Source organism: Mesocricetus auratus, unplaced genomic scaffold (genome assembly GCF_017639785.1).
Source record: "Mesocricetus auratus isolate SY011 unplaced genomic scaffold, BCM_Maur_2.0 Super-Scaffold_100007, whole genome shotgun sequence".
NCBI classification, from domain to species: domain Eukaryota; kingdom Metazoa; phylum Chordata; class Mammalia; order Rodentia; family Cricetidae; genus Mesocricetus; species Mesocricetus auratus.
In genome coordinates, this window is record NW_024429191.1 from 62483226 (window position 1) to 62506594 (window position 23369).

Below are 23369 nucleotides of genomic sequence, written 5' to 3' on the forward strand. Positions count from 1 at the left end.
ATCTTTTCTGTATCCACCAACTGTCCAAGTTACTTTATAGCCTTATTTTTAATCAGGAATTTTATGTGTATAGGATTTAGTTGTAGCTAGACAACTCTTTCTTTGGAGGTAATAATGGTCTTTATTTCTGTTGTTAACTTTCTGTGAGCTTATCATAATATTAACTCTTCACCAGTTTTCTAAATATTTTAGGACACTGATATGAGCCAGATAGTCCATTAAGTTTCATCTATAAAATTCTTCTCAGGCTTCTCTGGCTGGCTCCAGTCTAAGTTGCTTGCCTCTTGCCTCTGCAACTTAATGGTCATCCTGGGCTCCCTCAGCATTACTCCAGGGATTCTCTTTACCGTCTCTTCTGCTGATGGAGTATTCATATCCCATCTTCCACACTCTTGGTTTATTATATCCTCATCAGGGTAGAGAATTTCTTTTAGTGGCGTCCTGAGAAAAAATACATGGAAGGCTGATATTTTTAACATTTTACTTAAAAATTTTTATCTTACAAATAATAATGCAATAGACACCAATGTTCCCTTGACCCAGATTCATCAATTTTTAACATTTTGCCACATTTGTTTTATTGCTCTCTTGTGTTTTTTTTCATAAGTTATTTCAACTAAGCTGAAACACCCCTTAATACTTCTGCTTATTTCTTCTAAGAATTAGGGTATTCTTTCTGGTGTAATTACTTATTATGCCCCCTCCCCCATTTAACATGTTTGTAAAATTATGTAATTCATATTCCCATTTTTAGATTTCTTACTCATTTCAGTAATAGCTGTTTGTTGTTTTGTTTTGAGACAAGGTCTCATGGTGAAGCCCTGACTGTCCTGAAACTCACTCTGTAGACCAAGTTGGTCTCAAACTTACAAAAATCTGTACCTGCCTCTGCTTTCTGAGTGCTGGCATTAAAGGTATGCATCACCATGCCTGGGGATATATATATATTCTTATTCTTTTCTCATATATTATATCCTGATTGCAGTGTCCTCTCCTTCTCCTCTCCCCAGCCTCCTCCTCTCCTTTAGAAAAGAGCAGGCCATCAACCAAACACAGCATAACAAGCTCTAATAAGACCAGGCACTAGCCGGGCAGTGGTGAAGTACACCTTTAATCCCAGCACTCAGGAGGCAGAGGCAGGTGGATCTCTTGTGAGTTCGAGACCAAGTCTGGTCTACCGATCGAGTTCCAGGACAGGCTCCAAAACAATACAGAGAAACCCTGTCTCGAAAAAAAAAAAAAAAAAAAAAAAAAAAGACCAGGCACATACCATCATGTCAAGGCTGGACAAGGCAACCCAGAAAGAGGAAAAGGGTTCCATAAGCAGGTGAAAGAGTCAGAGACAGCACCTATTCCCACTTTTAGGAATCCCATAAGAACACCAAGCTACCAGCCATAACATATGCAGACGACATAGTTCATCCCTTACAGGCTCTCTGATCTCTGTGAGCCCTCACTAGTCCCTGCCAGTTGATTCTGTGGGGTCATTTTTTTGTGGTGTCCCTGACCAGGGCTTTTAAAAAATGTAAGATAGGGTCTAACTATACTTAGGCTTTGAACTCACTATAGTCCAGGGAAGATTTCAAATTTAAAATTGTCTTTCCTCAGCCTTTTAAGTATCAGAGATTCTTAGCAGCATTCTGATTCTTTTTTTTTTTTCTTTTTGAGACAGAGTTTCTCTGTGTAGCGTTGGCTGCCTTGGAACTTACTTCGTAGACCAGGCTGGCGTTGAACAGACAGAGATCCGCCTCCTGAATGCCCACAATGTTCAGTTTTGATTCCTGATTATTTGTATGAATAATCCTCCCTCCCACCCCTTGGGGTGAGGGGGTGGGGTGGGGATGGTTTAAGACAGGGTTTCTTTGTGTAACCTTGGATTTTTCTTGAATTCACTCTGTAGACCAGGCTGGTCTTGAACTCAGAAAGATCTGCTTGTAAACTGAAGTAGAAGGAGCACTTACTTGAGCCCACAAAATTGAGATCAGCCTCGGTAACAGTGAGATGCTGTATAAAAACAATAAAAGGGATTTATTTCTAGGATTTTTTCCTTGTGTTTGTTTTTCTGAGATAGGGTCTTCATGTGTAGCCCTGCCTGACCTGGAACTCGATAAGTAGACTAGGCTGGCCTGAAACTTGATGTGATTCTTGGTATCATAGGCATGTGCCACCATGCCCTGTATATTTCTTGGTTGAAAATATTTGTTTTTAAAAAATATACCACCCAATGGTGGTGGAGCACACCCTTAGTTCCAGCACTTGGGAGGCAGATCTCTGTGAGTTTGAGGCCAGCCGGGTCTCATAAAAACAAAAAGAAAAGAAAAGAAAAGAAAAGAAAAAAATCAATTGTGTTTTGCCTATGTAATATTTTATCTTAGATCTTTTAGGATAACAATGGTAGTTCTTTAGACTTCAGACTTTTTTTTTAAAAGATTTATTTATTATGTATTCAGTGTTCTGCATGCATGTATGCCTGCAGGCCAGAGGACGGAACCAGATCTCATTATAGATGGTTATGAGCTACCATGTGGTTGCTGAGAATTGAACTCAGGACCTTTGGAAGAGCAGCCAGTGCTCTTAACCACTGAGCCATGACTCTAGCTCCCACTTCAGACTTTTTAAGATAGTAATTGAAATACTTGCATGAAAATATTCTACAGAGAGGTTTTGCACACCTTTGACTAAGCTTTACTCAGTATGAACAGCTCATATGGTTCCGTACCTTTATCAAAGCTAAGACGCTAACATTGGATATGAGGGTGTACTCACTGGCAGGACTATTGCCCAGCATTTGAGAGCCAAAAGTGTTCAATCCCAATACACACAAAAAGAAAAAGACAGAAGAAATGATTACTCATAGATATTGTTTGTTGCAGTTTACCCCTCCTGTTGGGTAGTTAGATCATAATATTGCATTGCATTTGGTGGTTGTGTACTTTTTTTTTTTTTTTGGTTTTTCGAGGCAGGGTTTCTCTGTATTGTTTTGGAGGCTGTCCTGGAACTCTCTCTGTAGACCCTGGTTCTATTTTTAGCACCCATGTGATTGCTTGTGGCAGTCTTGCAACACCATTTCCAGGGACTCCAGTGCCCTCTTCTGGCCACCATGGGTACCAGCCATGAAAGCGGTACACAGATGTGTATACAGGCAAAAAACACCCACACCCATAAAATAAAAATAAAGGTAATTCAGATGCTTGCATTCCCTCCAACTGCAGATCTGATTTAGTAGATTTGGAGTGGAATTAACACATGGGTATTTTAGAGGTTTATTTTTTATTCATTTTGTGTTTTCCTTCCTTCCTTCCTTCCTTCCTTCCTTCCTTCCTTCCTTCCTTCCTTCCTTCCTTCCTTACTCCCTCCCTCCCTCCCTCCCTCCCTCCCTCCCTCCCTCCCTCCCTCCCTCCCTCCTTCCTTCCTTCCTTCCTTCCTTCCTTTTTTTGAGACAGGGTTTCATATAGCCCAGACTGGGCCTAGATCTTTTTGTGTTACCTTTCAAATGCTAGTATTACAGGCATAGGCCACAGGTCTGACTAACTACACATGGGTAAATTTGCAATGCTTCTAGGTGTTTCTTATATGTAATCAAAATGGAGAGTTTCTTCCCTGGATATTTTTAAATTTGTAGCTTAGAAGTAAACCTAGGATTTGGGAAGGAGAGACTTTTTTGGTCTTTTAGAGTTTCATGATTTTGTATAATGGGAATGTTGTCTTCTCCCTGGTTTCTAGTCTTTGTGGCTATTTATGACCATTTGGAAACATTCTCAACTTGAGTTTTAGAGAATCAAGTTATTTTTTTCCATTGCCTTGCTTTTTAATGAATTGTTGGAAGCAATAAGTGTAATGCATTTATTTTGAGTATAGGGTTTTTTTTCAGAAAAGCTATTTTATGAAATGATAAGCTTGAACTGTTGTTTATTAGAAATAATAAAAGTTTCTGAACATGAAATACTTTTGTTTTGCATAATTAAGTAATAAACTACTGAACTTTGTACTTCAATAAGTAATATTTACAAGAAAACATGTTATTTTGAATTTTACTATTTTTGTACTACACTGAATAAAACTAGAATTGACAAAAATTTGGGATTAAAAAAGCAAACAAAAAACAACCTTCAAATCTCCGTTTTTCTCTTTGTTTAGTTCTTTTTGGAGGCGGATATCTGCTGAGACAATAAGAATTATAAGAGGTCAGTTTTAAATAATACTCTTTTATGTTTATAATGTAGTAAAAATTTTCATGTGCTAAGATGTTCAACTGTGGGGTTTCTGTTGTCTTCCATGGAGAATACTGGCAAGTGAACAAGTAGTCTGACCATGGTGATGACCCACTACTTTCTCTCTAATTCAGGACTAAAATCAATGGAAATGGGACAGGCTGTGGTAGCTTCTAGAGTGTCTGGGTGGCTACTCAGTGATTTTCCAGGCATGACCTCCCTTTCTGGTGGTGTGCATGCTTGTGCTGGGAAGCAGTGTTCTGAACAGGTGCTTGCTGCTGGGCAGGTGTCAGAGCTGTTAAACACTGAGCTGTTTCCAGTCTATGCAGTCATTAGAAAAGGCCTCCTGGTGCTAGTAGCTAGGAGAGGACAGCTTGAAGCTGACTGTGTTGAGCCTTTGCTTCCTTAGCCCAGGAACTCTGTTTTATTAACAGTGGCCTTCCATGATTTAAAGAATCACTACTTGCTTGTGAATTTAATTTTTGTGACTGCCAAATTATAAATTAGATTGTTGATGTGTGTGTGTGTGCCTTATTAGTTCACTAATGAAGGCAGATGTAAGCCAGATGTGGTGGCATACACCTATAGTCCCAGCTGTTGGGAGATAGAGGCAAGGCAAACTCAGCTGCAGAAATTTGGGGTTAGTCTGGCCATTCGATGCTATCTCTCCCTGGCCTCCTCCCAAAAAAATTGATTTTCTTTTGCTGTATCTTAATATTTTTCAAAGTGGTCTGTATATTAGAATATCCCTTTTTCTTTTTCTGTTATTCCCTAACTCCCTTTTTTCTTCTAATGACTTGGTTTTATTTTAGACTGAACTCCATACAATTTGGAGACTTAAAACAAAGGAAGAAAGAAATATATTGCAATGTAAATTTATAGTAAATTTAGACAATTTTTTTCTATTGCTGGGGTTTGAAATAGGGCCTCCTATTTGTTCAGCAAGTGCTTTACCACTGAGTTACTCCTCTGACCCAGAACTTTTATATTTGATTTTTGTTTTGTTATTTTAATGTACAAATAATGGGTTTCATTTAAACGTTTACCAGACATGTATATCATTGTATATTGCTCATGTTTACTCTTGGACTGTCCTTTCCAGTCCCTCTTTCCACCCTATTGGTCCCCTTTCTCAACTCAAATACTCATTTTTTATTTACAGGTCATATATATGCATGTATATACACACACAATATGTTTAAGTCTAGATTCTACATAGATTCTCTTACTTCTCCCGTGTTATGCTGTCTTGTTCTCCTCTGCCCCTTACCTTTATACCTCTTCCTCCCCCCCATTGTCTCACTTCTATGCTGGTTTCATAAATAAAGGTTAGTTTAAGTATTCTTCAGCTGCTTTCCAGAATGTTCAGATTCTTTGTTTTGTTTTTTCCTTTTATTTTCCATGTATATTTTGTATTGCTGACAATTTGTTACTGTTGTTTTCCTCTTGCAGCACAATGATTCTTAAGCTTTAGGTTTTGTTAAAACACACTATTACACCTCAGCCTAGAGCTTCTGAAACAGTTGGTCTAAGATGGGCCCAAGGACTGGAACTCTTACAAGTTCCTCAACAAGCAGCTTCCGGGCCAGGGATCACATTTGAAAACACTATTTTGTCTCTAAACAGATAAACTCTGGCTTCCAAATCATACCAAAAGAATGGTGAATGTGTAATTTTAACATACTCATTGTTATTTCCAAACATTTAAAAAACTTCTGGTGGCAAAGGAATGTAACCCCAGTGACTCAGGAGGCTGAGTCAGGAGGATCACATTTTAAAGCCAGCCTGGTCTGAAGAGTAAGTTCAAGGTCAGCCTGAGCAACTTGGTGTGACTCTATCTCAAAATAAACATACAAACAAAGTTTGAATGTGCAGAGGGTATTCCTAGTGACAGAGGATTGCCTTATAGGTGAAGGCCTGGGTTTATTCACAGAACCATTGCCACCTCCTACCAAAACATTGATATTTTCTTGTCTGATATGATCACTGTTTTCCACATACTTTTGTTCCTGATAGTGGCTTATAGCATATTAAAATTTATCAATAAATGCATTGTTTTCTAATAGTACCATATCTTGGAACACCTTAAAATTAGGATTGGTAATCATTTTCTGAATTTAAATTATTGGCTAAATCACAAATTGTTTAGTACCAAGTTGATATATAGAGTTAGCCCTAGTTGTCCTGGAACTCACTTTGTAGATCAGGCTGTCCTTGAACTCCCAGAGATCCATCCACCTGCTTCTGCTTCCCAAGTGCTGCAATTAAAGGTGTAAGCCACCATGCCTGGCTGATTTAAAGTTTTTTAAAATAAATATTTGAGGGGACACAATGCTTTTAACTTAATTTGGTGTTTTCTTGCTATGGGGCTTTGAACTGGTAACTATTTTGGTTAAGTTTGTTTATAACTACTGATAATGACTAGTAAGGTACTGTATCTAGAAAAATGGTGTTTGAGATGATATATCCACTACTTTGAATACATGTTTAAAATTTGGTGGTAGAATCACTTCTTCTACCAATTCTGTATACAGAATTAACAACAAAAATAACATTCAGGGGTAGACTTTTTTTTTTTTTTTTGGTTTTTCGAGACAGGGTTTCTCTGTATTGTTTTGGAGGCTGTCAGTCCTGGAACTCGCTCTGTAGACCAGGCTGGCCTCGAACTCACAGAGATCCACCTGCCTCTGCCTCCCGAGTGCTGGGATTAAAGGCGTGTGCCATCAACGCCCGGCCTCAGGGGTAGATTTTTAAAATAATCATTTTGAGGGGAAAAAACACATGAAAACACAAGTTTTTTGTTTACTGTTTTACTTTACATGTGTGTGCTTAATAAAATACATAATGTCTCATTATATGGTGTTTGGAACCAGGTGATCTTTTTGTAGTTTAGACACCGAGTTTTAAGTGGTTGCTAGTCTCCCTAAACTCTTAGCACTCAGTACCCACAGTGCTACAGATAAGTCACAATCTCATCTAGCAACACCTTTGGCTTATAGTGAAGATTCCCATAGATCATAATTACCTCTACAGTATCACTGAATTAGTGGAAAGATGGAGAATGGCTTATAGAGTGTGAGAAATATTTTTCTGGGGAAAATAAAACTTTTAATTTATAAACATAGTTACTCTGATTCTTCCTTTTCTTCCTTGGAGGGAACAAGTACTGGACTAGATTAGCCACGGAAGCCAGTTCTCAGACGTCTTGTTTCCAGGGGCTGTTTGTGGTTATGACTCACTCTCTTGAGTGTCCTCACCTTTATGTTATAGCCAATAACTTGCTTTTCTCTTCATTTTCCCCACAGCTCTGAGAGCTTATTTTGAAAGAATAATGGATGAACCATCTCAGTTGGCCAAAACTCTGGAGCTGAACCAGCACTCCCGTTTCATAATCGGGTCTGTGTCTGAAGACAACTCGGAAGATGAGATCAGTAACCTGGTGAAGCTAGACCTATTGGAGGAGAAGGAGGGCTCCCTGTCACCAGCTTCTGTCAGCTCAGATACACTTTCTGATTTGGGGATCTCTGCTTTACAGGATGGTTTGGCCTTTCACATGAGGTGAGAAGAGTTGCTTCATGGGTAATGTGTTTACTCTGTTTTGTTATTTTCACTCTCATGTTCTGAAAGGAAAAAGAAAATTTATAAACATCACCTCCATTCACTGGGCCCATCTTCTAAGAATAGGAAATCACGCACTTATCAGGTTTAGGGAGTATCTTTTCCTACATGTTCCTCTTAGCTTTTTTCCAGGTCTTTCAGTATGACCCAGTGAATGAAAGTTAGTTTGAGGAATTTCAGTTTCTGTTGTACTTTGCAGATTTGGTCACATTTGTAGTCTTCACCCCCTCCGCCCCATGCCCATCAGTGCTAGAGATTGACCTCAGGATCTTATACATGGTAGGTAAACACTCAACCACTGATCTACATCCTTAGCCCTTGTGTGTTTTGTTGTTTGTGTTTTGAGGCAGGGTTCCATTAGCCCTGCTTGAACTGGAACTTCTTATGTAGAGCAGGCTAGCCTGGAGCTTGTTGAGAACTTCCTGCTTTTGCTTCCTGAGTGCTGGAACTGTACACAGTGCCTATGGACACTGCCTTTTTTCTTTGTTTGTTTGTTTGTTTTTTTGAAACAGGGTCTAATGTAGCTCCAAATTCCCCTGATTTCTTGATCTTCCAGACTCCACCTTCTAAGTGCAGATATTACAGGTGTGTGCTAGCTCACTCATGTTAAAGTAACTGTTTTTGGTTTTGTTCTGGGACAGGGTCTTATGTAACTGAGACTGGCCTCGAATTCACTATGTAGCCCAGGTTGACTTTAAATTCCTAAAATTTTCCTGCCCTGAACTTTGGAGTGTTAGAGTTACTGGAGTGCTGGTATGAGCAACCATGCTCTTTGATTGATTAGATAACTAGTTTAGTCATTTGCTTTTCAGTTTTTCGGTTTAAAGAGTTTGGGTCAGATTTGTTTATCCTTCATTTGTGAGTTAACCTTAGGAAATAAAAACCTCATCTCTCTCTCTCTCTCTCTCTCTCTCTCTCACACACACACACACACACACACACACGCACGCACGCAGGGAGAGGGGAGAGGGAGAGAGAGAGAGAGGGAGAGGGATGCTATTCAGGTGATTCTAATGTACACTGAGGGTAAATATTATAGTAAAATTCCATACTTGTTCTGATAATTCTTTGTTGTTATCCATGGGACTTGGAATCCTACCTTCTGTAAGATGAAGCAGTTTAGTGTATATTAATAATCACTCCCATTTAAGCTATGTGGAGGTCAGAAGGGTAAAGCAAACTTAGATATGTTTTACTTCATGGTTTCTGTGACTTGCAGTGAAGAAGATAACTTACCTAAAGTTTTAGTGCTTTTTAAATGTATTTGTCAAGACAGAATCTCTTATTCCTTAGGCCAACCTAAAACTTGGACTTATCCTGGCTTAGCCTCCCGATTGCTCTGATTACAGGTACATACTACCTTGCCTAATTAGTTGAATGCTTTCAATTTATTAGATAGAAAACTGAGGTCTGATGAGGGGAAATAACTTGGTTAATGTTGAGAATTCAAACTCAAATGTCCCAGTTGCATTTTTGGTTGTGAGCCTAGCCTTCAATGGCTGAGCCATCTCTCTAGCCCTCCCAGTTGCGTTTTTATAATTGTTTTACTCTGTTTGCCTGCCTGACCTTCAGCAGCTTTTTTTTCTCTTAAATTTTGGAAGTATTTCTGATAAAGTTGGTTTTCTGGAGTTAATGAAAAAAATATTATACCTAACTTCAGGACAAAAAGAAGAATTAGCATCAGGGATTATAAATTAGGACTTTAGCCGGGCGTTGGTGGTGCACACCTTTAATCCCAGCACTTGGGAGGCAGAGGCAGGTGGATCTCTGTGAGTTGGAGGCCAGCCTGGTCTACAAAGTGAGTTCCAGGACAGCCTCCAAAGCCACAGAGAAACCCTGTCTGGAAAAACAAAAAACAAACAAAAAAAATTAGGGCTTTATGCAAACATGCTTTGCTCCTTTATGACTTAGGTTGACTCTTAGGTTAGTACTGGTGTTATTGTCCCCCTCAAAGTCATTTGGAAGTATGTGGGAGTTGTGAACTACTGAGACTACTCACATTTGGAGGACAGTTGACTGGTGGTACTAAAACTTTTGCAATAGGACTGAAGATGATGGTGCTCAGGAGTCAGAGGCAGGCAGATCTCTGTGAATTTGATGCTAACCTGGTCTACAGAGTGAGTTCCAGGACATCCAAGGCTATATAGCTCTCTCAACACAACTATCACCACTACTTTTATAATGTAGTATATCATTCCATACAACCAAGAATTAGTTTCAAATTGTCATATTGACCTATTGAAAAAGACTAGGTTAGTGCTAAATCTTTGAAGTCACACTGCTCTTTGAGAAATTTGTCCAGCTTAATTTTATGTGAGACATAATGTTCATTTGTTGAATTAGGACACTGAATTTGGCAATAGTGCAATACATGCTATTACAGGAAACTCAGCTGATGATATTCTGAGGCAGTATGTAGGTGCCAAGCCATTCCCAAGGCCCATGGCTGTCAGGCAGTGGCTGTGTGGTCAGTGGCATGACTGCAATATCTTGGATGCCTCATTGTTGTCAGAACTCTCTGGTTGTTGCTCATGGGTAGGAGTGTGATCAGCAGCTGGGGAAGAGGACAGTTGCCAGTTTTCAGTAACTTCTTAGCACTGTTCCAAATAGAACAAGGTTTCTTTCTTAATCCTTTTTACCCGTGGATATGACGGTGTCTTTGGGAGTAATTTAAATTCTTTCTTTGATAGGGAGACTTTTATGATGTCTGTTGCTAATTAAATTGTATGTGACTATTGGCAGTCCATAATTTTGCATTGAACTCATTTGCTCTCTTGAGAAATGAAGATAATGCTGATTCAGTCACTGCTTTCACTTTTTGAATACTATGTATAAACTGGTTGAATTTACTAGCAGTTCCTAGAATAAATGGCCTGATCTTTCATACACGATATAAGTTAAGGAGACAGGCCCAGTCCTCACAAGTGTTAACTCGGCCATCTAAAACAAAGAGAAATAATTGCTGTGAGCTTGAGGTAGGGTGCTAAGTGAACATTTTAGTGGTCTGATGGATAAGCAAGATTAGAACATAGACTTTCTAGGGACAGAGCAGACATGCATCATGTTTGTTCAGTCATTGAAAGATTGGGTAAATCACTTCCTAAGCTTTATCACCCCAGTATTTGAAAACAAAGGCGTGAGAAATAGTTACAACTTGGTGGGAATGGGCAAATCTCATTGAAGAACTGCTTAGGCTTTTTAATAGATAAACGGGGGAGGGGGAGGGAGATGGCAGGGTGGGGAGTCTTATCAGCTATAGTTAGGATTGTAACAGCCCTAGCTGTCCTGAAATGTGCTCTGTAGTAGACCAGGTTGACCTTGAACTCACAGAGATTTGCCTACTTCTGCATCCTGAGTGTTAGGAATTAAGGAGTGTTCCCCTACTGCTTGACAAAGCTCTTTTGTAATTAGAAATTACCTGTAGTTTCTCCTGTGACACCAAACAGACATGAGTCAGTTTGCAATTGCCTCCCAGATAACCTTTTTCATTGTTGTAGACTTAAAAAAGAAAACCATACAGAGTTCTGTGCATGTTTATCTCTAGGATATAATGATGTTAAAGTAAGGTTCGTAGAGAATCTGGTATTGACTTTGAGTGATGGGGCCTATTTTTTGCTGGTATGGCCTATTCTATTTTTCACATTATCTTTTTTATGTATTAGAGCTTGGGACTGAATCCAGGGCCTCATGTTTATTTAGTTCTGTTATTGAGCTGTATTGCCTCTCGCTTAATAACACTCAGTCATGTTTTCTCTGTGACTGATTAGAAAAATAATGGCAATAATAGATAGCATTCATCAAGTGCTTTAGTGTATGTCAGACACTGCTGCTGTGTTTTGTGTGGAGCGTCACACTTAATCTTCAGTACAACCAGTGAGGCAGCTGTTGTATTATCATTCCCATAATATACATGTGGGGAACTGATATAACATGTGTAAGGTCACTTGACTGAATATGGAAACTAGTCAGAGTTGTGTCAGCTATTCTATTAGACTTATGATTTCTTTGAGCAGGTCTTTAGTTCAGTCAGCCTTACTTCAAAAGGATATAAAGTATATTTGAAAAGTAATGATTTATTTAATAAATATCACAGAAAATTAATAAAGGCTTATATATCCACCAACCAGACATTATTCTGCTAATACTCTCTTTAGTCTTCTGAATTCTTTTTTTTTTAAAATAATTTATTTAACTTTATTTTATGTGCATTGGTATGATGGTGTCAGTTCCCTTGGAACTGTAGAAAATACAGACAGTTACAAACTGCCATGTGGGTGCTAGGAATTGAACCCAGGTCCTCTGGAAGAGCAGCTAGTGCTCTTAACCGCTGAGCCACCTCTCCAGCCCCTAGTCTTCTGAATTCTTTTCTTTCTTTCTTTCTTTCTTTCTTTCTTTCTTTCTTTCTTTCTTTCTTTCTTTCTTTCTTTCTTTCTTTTTCTAGACAGGGTTTCTCTGTATTGTTTTGGAGGCTGTCCTGGAACTCCCTCTGTAGACCAGGCTGGCCTCAAACACACAGAGATCTGCCTGCCTCTGCCTCCCGAGTGCTGGGATTAAAGGCGTGCGTCACCAACGCCTGACTTTTATGTGTAGCCCAGGCTGACCTCGAACTAGTGATCCTCCTGCCTCTGCCTCCTTCAGCAAACCCTACCAGATTGTGCCACCACAACTGGCCTTTTCTTTCTTTTATAATTTTTATTTATGAGTGTGTGTGTCTGTCTGGGTATGTGTATGCTATATAAGCTCAGTACCCTCAGAGATTCAAAGAAGGCATTAGATTCCATGGAACTGTAGTTATAGGTGGTTGGTTATGAATTTCTTGACTACAATAGGTTCTAGGAACCAAACTGGAGTCCTCTTGAAAGAGCAGCAAGTGCTCTTAACCCCTGAGCCATTTTCCCAGCTCCTCTGAATTCGCTTCTTGCATCCACCTTTGTTGCATTGTGTGTTTCTCTTCCTGCTCTTCATCATTCTTTTCTTCTTTCTTTTTGAGACAGGTTCTTCTTATGTATCTCTCACTGTCCTGGAGCTCTCTGCTATCCTCCTCCTTCAGCTCCCAAGTGTTTAACCATCATGCCGTGCCACACATACATTTCTTATTTTTATTTATTTTTTTTAAGTTTTTATGTTTTATGTTTCTGGGTGTTTTGCTTGCTTGTATATCTGTGTACCACATGCATAGTGCCTGCAGAGGCCAGAATAGGGTGTCAGAGGTCTTGCAACTGGAATAATGGACTGTTGTTAGCAGTTGTGTAGATGTTGGGAATGGTGCATGGGTCCTCTGGAAGAGCAGCCAGTGCTCTTAACCACTTAGCCACCTTTCCAGCCCCATATACATTTATAAACTGCCTTTTTTGGTGGTGTGGTTATCGTAGATTGAAATCTCGGGCCTGATATGTTACAGACCTAATCTACCAAAACTCTCTATCTTTCTGTTTCAAAATTTTCGTGTCAGGTGTGAAAGATGGCTCAGCAGGTAAGGATGCACATACACCTTCCCACTCCCAATAATTATAAATGATAAAGATAAACTAGACAGTGGTGGTGCATGCCTCTATTCCCAGCACTAGGGAGGCAGAAGCAGGTGGATCTCTGAGAGATTGAGGCCAACCTGGTCTACAGAGTGAGTTCTAGGACAGCCAAGGTGACACAGAGAAGCCCTGTTTGGAAAAAACAACAAAAAATAATAATAAAGATAAATCTTAAATTTTTTTGTCTCATTTAATAAATTCCCAAATTCTAATTCATTCAAACATATATGCAACATCATACATTACATTTTACATCTTTTAATTTCTTTTGAAGAAATTTTTTATATTTATTTATATGGGTGTAGGCAAAAGTGTCCCACTGTGTATGCAGAGATCAGAAGACAACTCCTTTCACAATGTGGACTCTGGGATGAAGTTAAGGTCATCAGGCTTTGTCAGGTTTTACCTGCTAAGACATCTCATTTCTCATCCTCACTTAATCTTCTTTTTCTCTTTTGGCTCTGGATGGCCTGGAAATCACTAGACATAGTTGGACTCAAACTCTCACAGATATCCCCGTTTCTCCCTCCACCCCTACCTTTTGTGATTGTGACTAGAAACTTATTTGAAAAGGAGTTAATAATTCACGGAAATACATGTATGATTGTGTTGCGGGATTTCCGCCTGGGTTCTGTCGCCGCTTCAGCGCCCCCAAATAACACACAGAGACTCTACTAGTTACAATGCTGTCGGCCAATGTCCAGGGCTTCTCATTGACTAGTTCTGTTATAAGTATTAACCCATGACTACTAATATATATATATTTCTATAAGGTCTTACTGAGAACGCCAGGCTCATGGGTCCTCTCCTGCCAGGATGATATAGTGACTTCTCTTTACTACATTTCCCAGAATCCTTGTTGACTCCTGGTCCCACCTATCTTACTTCCCTATTGGCCAACAGTCTTTATTCAACAACCAATAAGATAAACATATATAAAAGACTTCCCCAATCATGATTGCTAGTGATTATTTGGTGCAGGGAAAAAGAAAAGCAGACTCAAACCAGTACCATTTGGCACTTCCTTAACACTAGTAATATAGTCAGCTGCATAGTCATGATGAAGATGGCCATTTTTGTTAAAATCTATGAAGAATAGAGCTTTTTAGTTGTAGTTGAACTATTTTTGTTTGACATAGAAAGAAATGGGAATTTGTTAATTTAGTCTCACTTAAACTCCTTGAGTTTTATGACTTTATAGTCAGTTTAATGACGTCATTGGAGCTTGGTGGTAGAGGTTTTAAAGTTAAATAATAGCTGCAAAAGCTTTCAGGAATATAAAATGTGCTGCACCCAATATCATGTGGTTTAAAGTTTGCTTATAAATTTCTTTGAAAAAAATAAATTTTTTGAAACATGGCCTTGTTATGTAACCCTTGAACTTGAAAGTCTCCTGTCTTAACTTCCAGTTGCTGAAATATTATCATGTAACCCTTAATCAAGATAATTTTCTTGTTTTGGTTTTGAAACAGAATTTTACCATGAAGTTCAGGCTAGCCTTGAAGTTACTTTGTAACCCAGGCTGGCTTTGAACACATGATGATACTGCCTTTCTCTTTTGAATCCTAGATTTACAGGCTTGTGCCACTGTGCCTAGGTGATAAAATGTTTGACTCAGGAAAGTCAGTCTTTTGCATAACACTTGGATATTTAGTGTTGAAAGGCTTGATTACAGAAAACATGTGCCGTTATTTTTCCTGTTCTTACATTGAGAATAACCATCATTAAAATACATGCCTTTTCCCTCTCTTGGTCTATTTGTGCCAATCTTGATAAGTAGGGAACTGGCTCTAGTTGCACTTCCCATCATGGCTTTACTTATAGATAGATAGACATGTAAGGGTGCCCTATGTTTCTCTTAACTTTTCTTATTTGGCTTGCCTAAGTTTTTCTCCTTCCCCCAGTAGCTTTTCAAATTTTCTTTCAGTACTCTTTCCTTAATATTCTGAGGTTCCCAGTTGCCATGGTAGTGAGTAGACACAGAAGGTCATTATGAGATCTGCAACTTGGTGCTCTTGCTGGAGGCAACAGTCTGCTTTCTCTGTTGCTTACCCTTTCCTCCTTTCCATTCTGAAAACAGGAGCTGTATGTGACCATGTATGTATTTATCTCTCAGGAGTTTATTCTATAAAGTTAAATGTTCGTTACAAGTAAAGCTCTGTTCCACCATGATATATTTCTCTTATATTTCATGAGTTTTTCCCTTGCCTCCATTCTATTGGCATAAATTCACAAGTGAATTTGCATTTATTGTTTTATTAACAATTGATTTTTATTTTATATTCATTGGTGTTTTGCCTGCATATATGTGTGAGGGTGTCAGATCCCCTGAAACTAGACTTTCAGACAGCTGTGAGCTGCCATGTATCGGCTGGGAATTGAACCCAGGTCCTCTGGAAGAGCTGCCAGCGCTCTTAATCTCTTAATATGTTCATTGTAGACAAGTTAGAATTCTGACATATAAAAAGGAACTAAAAATCTAAAATCGTTTCTTCCAGTGATAATCACTACTTAATATTTTTTAACCACTTAACAATAAATTTTATTAAAAATAATGTTCTAGTGAATACATAATTCAGTTTTTCTAATGTAACACTTTCTTGTATTATTAAAACTTTTTGAAACTTAATTTTATGAAGCCAACCTGGTCTATAGAGTGAGTTCCAGGACAGCCAGGGCTACACAGAGAAACCCTGTTTTGAAGAATTAAACGAAATTAAACCAAACAAACAAACAAAAGAAACCTTACTTTAAAAATCTTTTCATTTTAGCCGGTCAGTGGTGGTGCACGCTTTTAATCCCAGCACTTGGGAGGCAGAGGCAGGCGGATCTCTGTGAGTTCGAGGCCACCTTGGTCTACAGAGCAAGTTCCAGGACAACCTCCAAAACAATACAGAGAAACCCTGTCTGGAACCCCCCCCCCCAAAAAAAACAACCAACCAAACAAAAAAACAAAAACAACAACAACAAAAAAAGACAAAAAACAACAACAAAAAATCCTTTCATTTTGAAATAATTTTATACTCACAGAAAAGTTACAAAAATAGCATTCCTATGTATCTTTCATTGTTTCTCCTAATGCTAATTTTCCATAGCTTTACTAGCAGTGTCTAGAATTACCATATTTAACTCTGTTTCTAGCTATATTTTAGATTTCTCTCCCTCTCTTCTGAGTCCTTTTGGAAAACCAAATTATTTGTGTGTGAACCATGTGTAAGGAGAAAATGCAAAAGAGAAGAGAGATGGGGTGAGAAAACACTGAATGTAGACAAAACCTCTGTATTTTGAGACCATCAGGAACATTCTAACATGAGTGAAGAAGCCAAATAAGTAGACAGAGAATAATATCCCTTGCTCTCCTGGGTTTGAAGCAACTGTAGGGAAATTGGTTTAGGGGACTGTGGTTAATGCTTACAAGGTCAAAATCTGGAGGAAAATCTTCCTGCCTTTGCCATCTTTTTATAACTAATTTAAGTGCATTGGTCTGGAACTGGAGGTAAAGACAGTTGTGACTTGTCACGTGGGTGCTGGCAACTGAACCTGGGTCCTCTGGAAAAAGCAGCAGTGCTCTTAACCACTGAGCCATCTCTCTAGCATCCCAGCCTTTGCTATTTTGATATGGAGAGTTCTGCAGACAAAAAAGGAGGTATTACATAATTCAAAAGTGATAGGTGCTGTACTTGGGAAACATATATCATTAAAAATGTTAAATTACTGACAGCCCTAGCTTGAGTTTATGGGGAAATTAATTAGATAGTTTTTCTAATCTGTAAGAAAATAAAGGCTGTTTTTTCTTTTTGTTTTTGTTTGACTTTTAAACATTTAAAAAAAGACTTATTATATATGTATGAGTTTTCTTGCATGAAAGTATGAGTACCATGTGCATACCTGGTGCCTGTGGAAATTAGAAGAGGGTATCAGAGTCCCTGGAAATGGTTGTAGTGCTGGAAACTGAATGTATTATCTGTAAGAATAACAAGAGCTCTTACCTACTGAACCCTTCCCAGCTTCTGATTTTGTTTTTTCAAGAAATGCCAAGCCGTGGTGGTGGCACACGCCTTTAATCCCAGCACTCGGGAGGCAGAGGCAGGCGGATCTCTGTGAGTTCGAGGCCAGCCTGGTCTACAGAGTGAGTTCCAGGACAGCCTCCAAAGCCACAGAGAAACCCTGTCTCGAAAAACCAAAAAAAGAAGAAGTTGGGCAGTGGTGGTGCACTCCTTTAGTTCGAGGAATATAAGGTGGGTGGACACAGGAGCATAGTGTATTCAGTCTGCAGTCACACTGAGGACAGGATCACCCCTTTTTGGTTTGAGCCTTGGTAGAGGTAAGAAGTTTCTAGAGGCTTGGCTGCTTTGCTTCTCTGATCTTTCAGCTTTCCCCCCCTAATATCTGTCTCTGGGTTTTTATTATGCATGCTACAAGCCAGGAACCATCATGGTAAAATATAGAATATCAGAAATCGGTTAATTTGTATATAGAGCTAGTCAGTAAGAAGCCCGAGCCATCAGCCAAGCAATTGTAATTAACATTAAGCCTTAGAGTGGTTATTTGGAAACTGGCAGGCAGGATGAGAAAAACCTCCAACTACAGTTGTCCCTCAAAAGCATGAAAAAGAATAAAATGGAAACATGATTATTCTAATAATTTTCAAAACTCAGTGATTCTAAATTTATTGTTTTTTTTTTTACAACTGATTAATTTTCAGGCAATTTGTTCAAAACAGAAACTAGATCATAAAACAAGGTAATAGACAAAGATAATGGAGGGACTTTTAATGACTGCTGTCAAGCAAATCATTTGTCTTTTTTTTTTTAAAGATTTATTTATTTATTATGAATACGGTATTCTGCCTGCATGCCAGAAGAGGAAACTAGATCTCATTACTGATGGTTGTGAGCCGTCATGTGGTTGCTGGGAATCGAACTCAGAACCTCTGGAAGAGCTGCCATTGCTCTTAACCTCTAAGCCACTACCTCTCCCATTTGTCTTTTTTTTTAATGTATGTTTTTAAAGTGTATGTGTGTTTGTGTGTGTGTATGTGTAGATGATGTATGCATGAGTATGTGTGTCATCATGTATATGCAGAGTCACAGGACAACCCTGGAGTTGGTTCTCTTCTTTGAACCTTATGTGGAGACCAAATTCAGGTTGCCAAGCTTTCTCACTGAATCATCGCACTGACCACTCATTTAGGTCTTTTATGTCGGTCTTTTCCTACAAGACACAGACCTGCAAGAAGCCTGAAGCAGGACCAGAAAAGTCCTGTACATATCCTCTTCAGTATAGGAAAAAGTTGGGAGTTTGGCATCCTCAACAACTCCAGTCTGACTACATGGCAAGACAACTTCATCAGGCATCTTCTCAAGAGTCAGAAAAGCTCTTCAGCAAAACTGTTTTCAACAGGGTGCTACACACTGCAAAGAGCCTTCCTCCTTTACTATAGCTAAAGACTCTTAATTTTTGAAAAGGCATCCAAATCCAGTTATCAACCAGGCACTGACTGCCTACTTCGTGGACTAGTAGCACCAGAAGGTCCAAACAAGATTGCTGCTTTTTAACATAGCTACAATATCACATCGTTTCACATATCTTTTATCCAAATTCTGCGTGCAAAATAAGGGTGTAGATATTCAGGGGTAAATATGTCACTTTTTATTCTTTGGGGTTTGTTTATCTGCTTGTTTGTTTTGTTTTGTCTTCTTTTTTGAGACAGCGTTTTTCTGTCCTGGAACTCAATTTGTAGAACAGGCTAGCCAGAACTCACAGAAATCCACCTACCTCTGCCTCCTAAGTTTATGTCTTTGTACACATGTGTGTGCATCAAAGCTTTTTATTGTCAAAGGACAAAGTTATACAATTTTAAAGATTTTTACTTAGCTTTATTTTCAGTTCAAGAACAGAGTAGCACTTATTACACACAAAAAAAGTGTTCCAATGTAATGAGCAAAATATAGCATGCTATAATGTTTTTTTTTTTTTTTGTTACTTAAAAACTGAATAGCTAGGTGTAGTGGTATATGCCTTTAATCGCATCACCTGGGAGGCAAGGCAGGCTGATCTTTCTTAGTTTAAGGCCAGCCTGGTCTACATAGCAAGACTCTTAAAAAAGGGAAAACTAAGCTGATTGGTCTTTCAAATCTACTTTCCTTGTAAGGCAGACACAGGGAGACAAAACAGTAAAGTCGCTATAGTTAACTTCAGTTTACTTCAGATACCTCTCTGTGTGTATATGTACTAAGGTAAAGGGAACATTATTATATTTAATAAAATTGTCAGTAGAAGGTTGTCTATCATGTCTGTAATCCTGATTTCTCCAGAAGGTTAGATAAGGAGCTCAGCTTCTGTTTACTTAGGGCTTTAGTGTGGGTGCCCCACTTGTAGCTTGATCCATCTGGTGTGCAAGAGCTAGAATAATAACCTTTTATAATTTTTAACACTATATATAAACAGAACAGCTAACCCCCTCACCCTTTAAAATTCTGAAGTGGTTACCATTCCCGGAACAATTTATCCTCTAGTTTTGTTTTGTTTTTGTTTGAATCTATTTATTCTGTATACAGTGTTCTGTCATCATGTATCCCTGTACACCAGTGGAGGGCATCAGATCTCTTTATAGATGGTTGTGAATCACCATGTGGTTGCTGGGAATTGAACTCAACCTCTAGAAGAGCATTCAATGTTCTTAACCTTTGAGTCATCTCTCCAGCCCCCTATCCTATAATTTTAACTGTCATCTTGGGGGATTCTTCCATGTGACATTCTCTGTTGCCTTGTCTTTTCACTTTTGTTTTGCCTAGATTCTTACTTTCTAATGGTTTCCTGGGAAAGGTAGGTGAGGAGTGGTTTGTTTTCATGCTTGATCCATTTTTTTTCACCTGGTGCTTTTGCTGTTCTCTGTGCCCGGGTACACTACTACTTCTCTTGTGCTGTTATATTTATTGCTTACCCTGTCTTGGGCCTCTGTAGTACATCACTTCAGAGAGTAAACTCCAGTAAAATTTAATTGCTGGTGTGGAAAAAGATAATTATTGAACTGTAGGATAAAATGGAAGGGTTTCAAATGTCTGGGAGCATCATCTTGCTGTTCTCATGTAGCTCCCTAGTCAGTTCTGCTTTCAGTTTCACCCTGTCTCTATTTGCCTCTCAAAATTCTAGTTATTAACAAATTTATAGTCACAAAACAGGGTCATATCTATTTACATGCTATTATGCAGCTAAGGACGACATTCACTGTCTCTCTTTAAAATCACCTCTTTAGCTATTGGGTAGATAATAAGCTTTGTTTTAATTTATCACCTTTTATTTTATGTGCATGTGTGTATGCCTGAAAGTATGTATGTACACACTTGCATGCAGATGCTCATGGAGGCCAGAAGAGGGCATTTATTTAATCCCCTGGAACTGGATTCATAGACAGTTATGATCCACTATGTGGGTGTTGGGAACTGAACCCAGGTACTCTGGAAGAGCAGCAAGTGCTTTTAACCATTGAGCCATATCACCAGCCTGAGTTTTTTGTTTTGTTTTTGGTTTTGTTTTTCGAGACAGGATTTCTTTGTGTAACAACCTTGGCTATCCTGGAACTCCTTTGTAGATGAGGCTAGCCTTGAACTCACAGAGGTCTGCTTGCCTCTGCCTCCCATAGTGCTGGAATTAAAGGTGTGCACTACCACACCTGACTTTGTTTCAGTTTTTCTGAAGTCAGACTTGTAGAGGTACAATTTACTAATAGTAAAATCTACCCTTTAAATATGATAGTTCTTGTGGTTTGGTGCATGTAGGTAATTGTGTAATGATCATCTCAATCAAGATCAACACACAGAGTATCTACATCCTTCTCCCATGCCTTTGAAGGCATTTCCCCACCAGCATACTCCTGAGCTTTTTGTACTGCAGATGGGTTATCCTCATTTCAGAGTGTCACTTATGTGGAGTTACTGTGCAGTTTTGTTGAGTTTCCCTTGAGTCTGATGCTTGTGAAATTCATCCATGTTATTGATCAGTGTGATTCACTGGTAAATGTCATTGGATGTGGAACCTGAAAGAAAATAATAAATAAATAGCCAGTATAACTGCATACAAAGAAGGAAAGATTTTTGTTTCCAAGAACAGTGTGCCCTGGCATTGTTTCCTGTCCGTGTTAATGTTACCATAGATGTTTCATGATATAAGTGGAAAAACACTGAAAGAAGGACTAGGAAGCTCTATTTCTTTGTGTTTTAAACTTCCTTTGAAAATTTGGACAAGTCATTCTATTTTGAGGGTTTAATTTTTTTTTTTTACTCTCTTTAAAGTTCCAATCTGAGTGCAGAAAAGATGAAGTTTTGGTTTTGTGTGTCTTTTCTTTTCCTTCCTTTCGCCCCCCCTTCCTCCCTCCCTCCCTCCTTCCCTCTCTTCCTTCCATACTTTATTGAGTGTACTCGAAGAGGACAGCACTCTTCGAGTGAGCCACTGCAGGCTTTTTTGTTTTTTTTTTTAAGAGTGAAGAAACTTTTAGCAAATTGAATAGTTAGAAATATTAACCTCAGAGAGTGCTTTGGCATATTAGCATACACTGAGGGCCAGCAGTGGTACGTATGGCCTTTGTTGTGACTGTATCATTAAATCTAATAAAGTAGCTACTACTTAGTCTCTGAACATCTCTTGTTGCTATCTTATGGGTAATAGTTCTGTAAATTAAGAAGAACCAATTTAGCCAGGCCTGGTGGTACATGCCTGTAATACCAGCACAAGGGAAGTTGAGGCAGTAGGCTTGAGGGCTATATAGTGAAATACAGGCTAGCCTGAGCCCTACATAGTAAGGCCTTGTTTCAAGCAAAGAAATATACACAGAGCCATTTTAAGTCATTAAAAAGCATAAGGAGAGATCTTACCCATTGACTTTTATAGATCAATGAGAGAAGAATGATTGGTTTTCTTTTTTCAAATCTGTAAAGCTATATAGGTACATAGAAAATCACATATTAAAAAAAATGTAAGATTTTGGTACCACTCCTCTAGAAGACATGCAGTTTCAAGGGACAAAGAAAGAGCATTTCACATTTAATATTGGAACCAAAGATGGAAAATACTACTGTAAACAAGGCAACCAAGGAATATGACTCTTGATGTTTTTATTTTTGTTTTATTTTGAGACAGGATCTTACTGTGTAGTTCTGGCTGACCTGCAACTGTATCTGTAGACCAGGCTGGCCTTGAGTTTTGCTGCTTCTGCCTCTTGAGTGCTAGTATTAAAAACTGACTTCAATATTTTTATTTTCATGATGTTTCTCTTTTTCTTCTCCTAAATGCTGCTATCCCTCATTCTTTCCCTAGATAATAGGATGTTGGAATGTTGTCTGTTTCTCTATTACTTCAGATAGATAAAATGTTTTTGCTTTTGTTTAAGGCAGAATTGCAATGTGTAGCCCTGGATATTCTGGAACTCATTCTATAGACCGGGCTGGTCTCCAACTCAAAGTTCCTTCTGCCTCTGCATCCTGAATGCTGGGATTAAAGGCATGTGCCTTCATGCCTGGCAAGAATTATTTAATCAAGCCGGGCGTTGGTGGCTCACGCCTTTAATCCCAGCACTCTGGAGGCAGAGGCAGGCGGATCTCTGTGAGTTCGAGGCCAGCCTGGTCTACAAGAGCTAGTTCCAGGACAGCCTCCAAAGCCACAGAGAACCCTGTCTCGAAAAACCAAAAAAAAAAAAAATTATTTAATCATAACCAGGCAGTGGTGGCTCACGCAGGTGGATCTCAGTGAGTTTGAGGCCAGCCTGGTCTACAGAACTAGTTCCGGGACAGACTTTAAAGCTACACAGAGAAACCCTGTCTCGAAAAAACAAAAAAGAAAGAAAGAAAAAAGAATTATTTAATCATATAATTATAATCCTTTTTTTTGTGACACACTGGTCTACATGTGGCCCACTGTTTATTTTAAAAATGATCTAGTTTTTAAAATGTATTTTTACTTACTATTGTATGTATGATGTGTGTTTGTGCTGTACATGCCACGTGCACAGTGGAGG

At 38.8% G+C, this 23369-nt stretch overlaps 1 protein-coding gene across 4 annotated transcripts in view; it reads left to right on the forward strand.

Moving 5' to 3' along the window:
* The window catches only part of Acaca (acetyl-CoA carboxylase alpha), a 267912-nt gene that overhangs the window by 58491 nt on the left and 186052 nt on the right, over positions 1–23369 (forward strand). For 2 of the 4 annotated variants that reach the window (XM_013118312.3, XM_013118317.3), the window contains exons 2-3: positions 4138–4184; positions 7517–7769. In XM_013118312.3, the coding sequence (XP_012973766.2) occupies positions 4138–4184; positions 7517–7769 (300 nt within the window). The remainder of the gene's footprint in view (positions 1–4137; positions 4185–7516; positions 7770–23369) is intronic. The other 2 variants (XM_040749367.1, XM_013118313.3) reach the window with 1 other exon arrangement.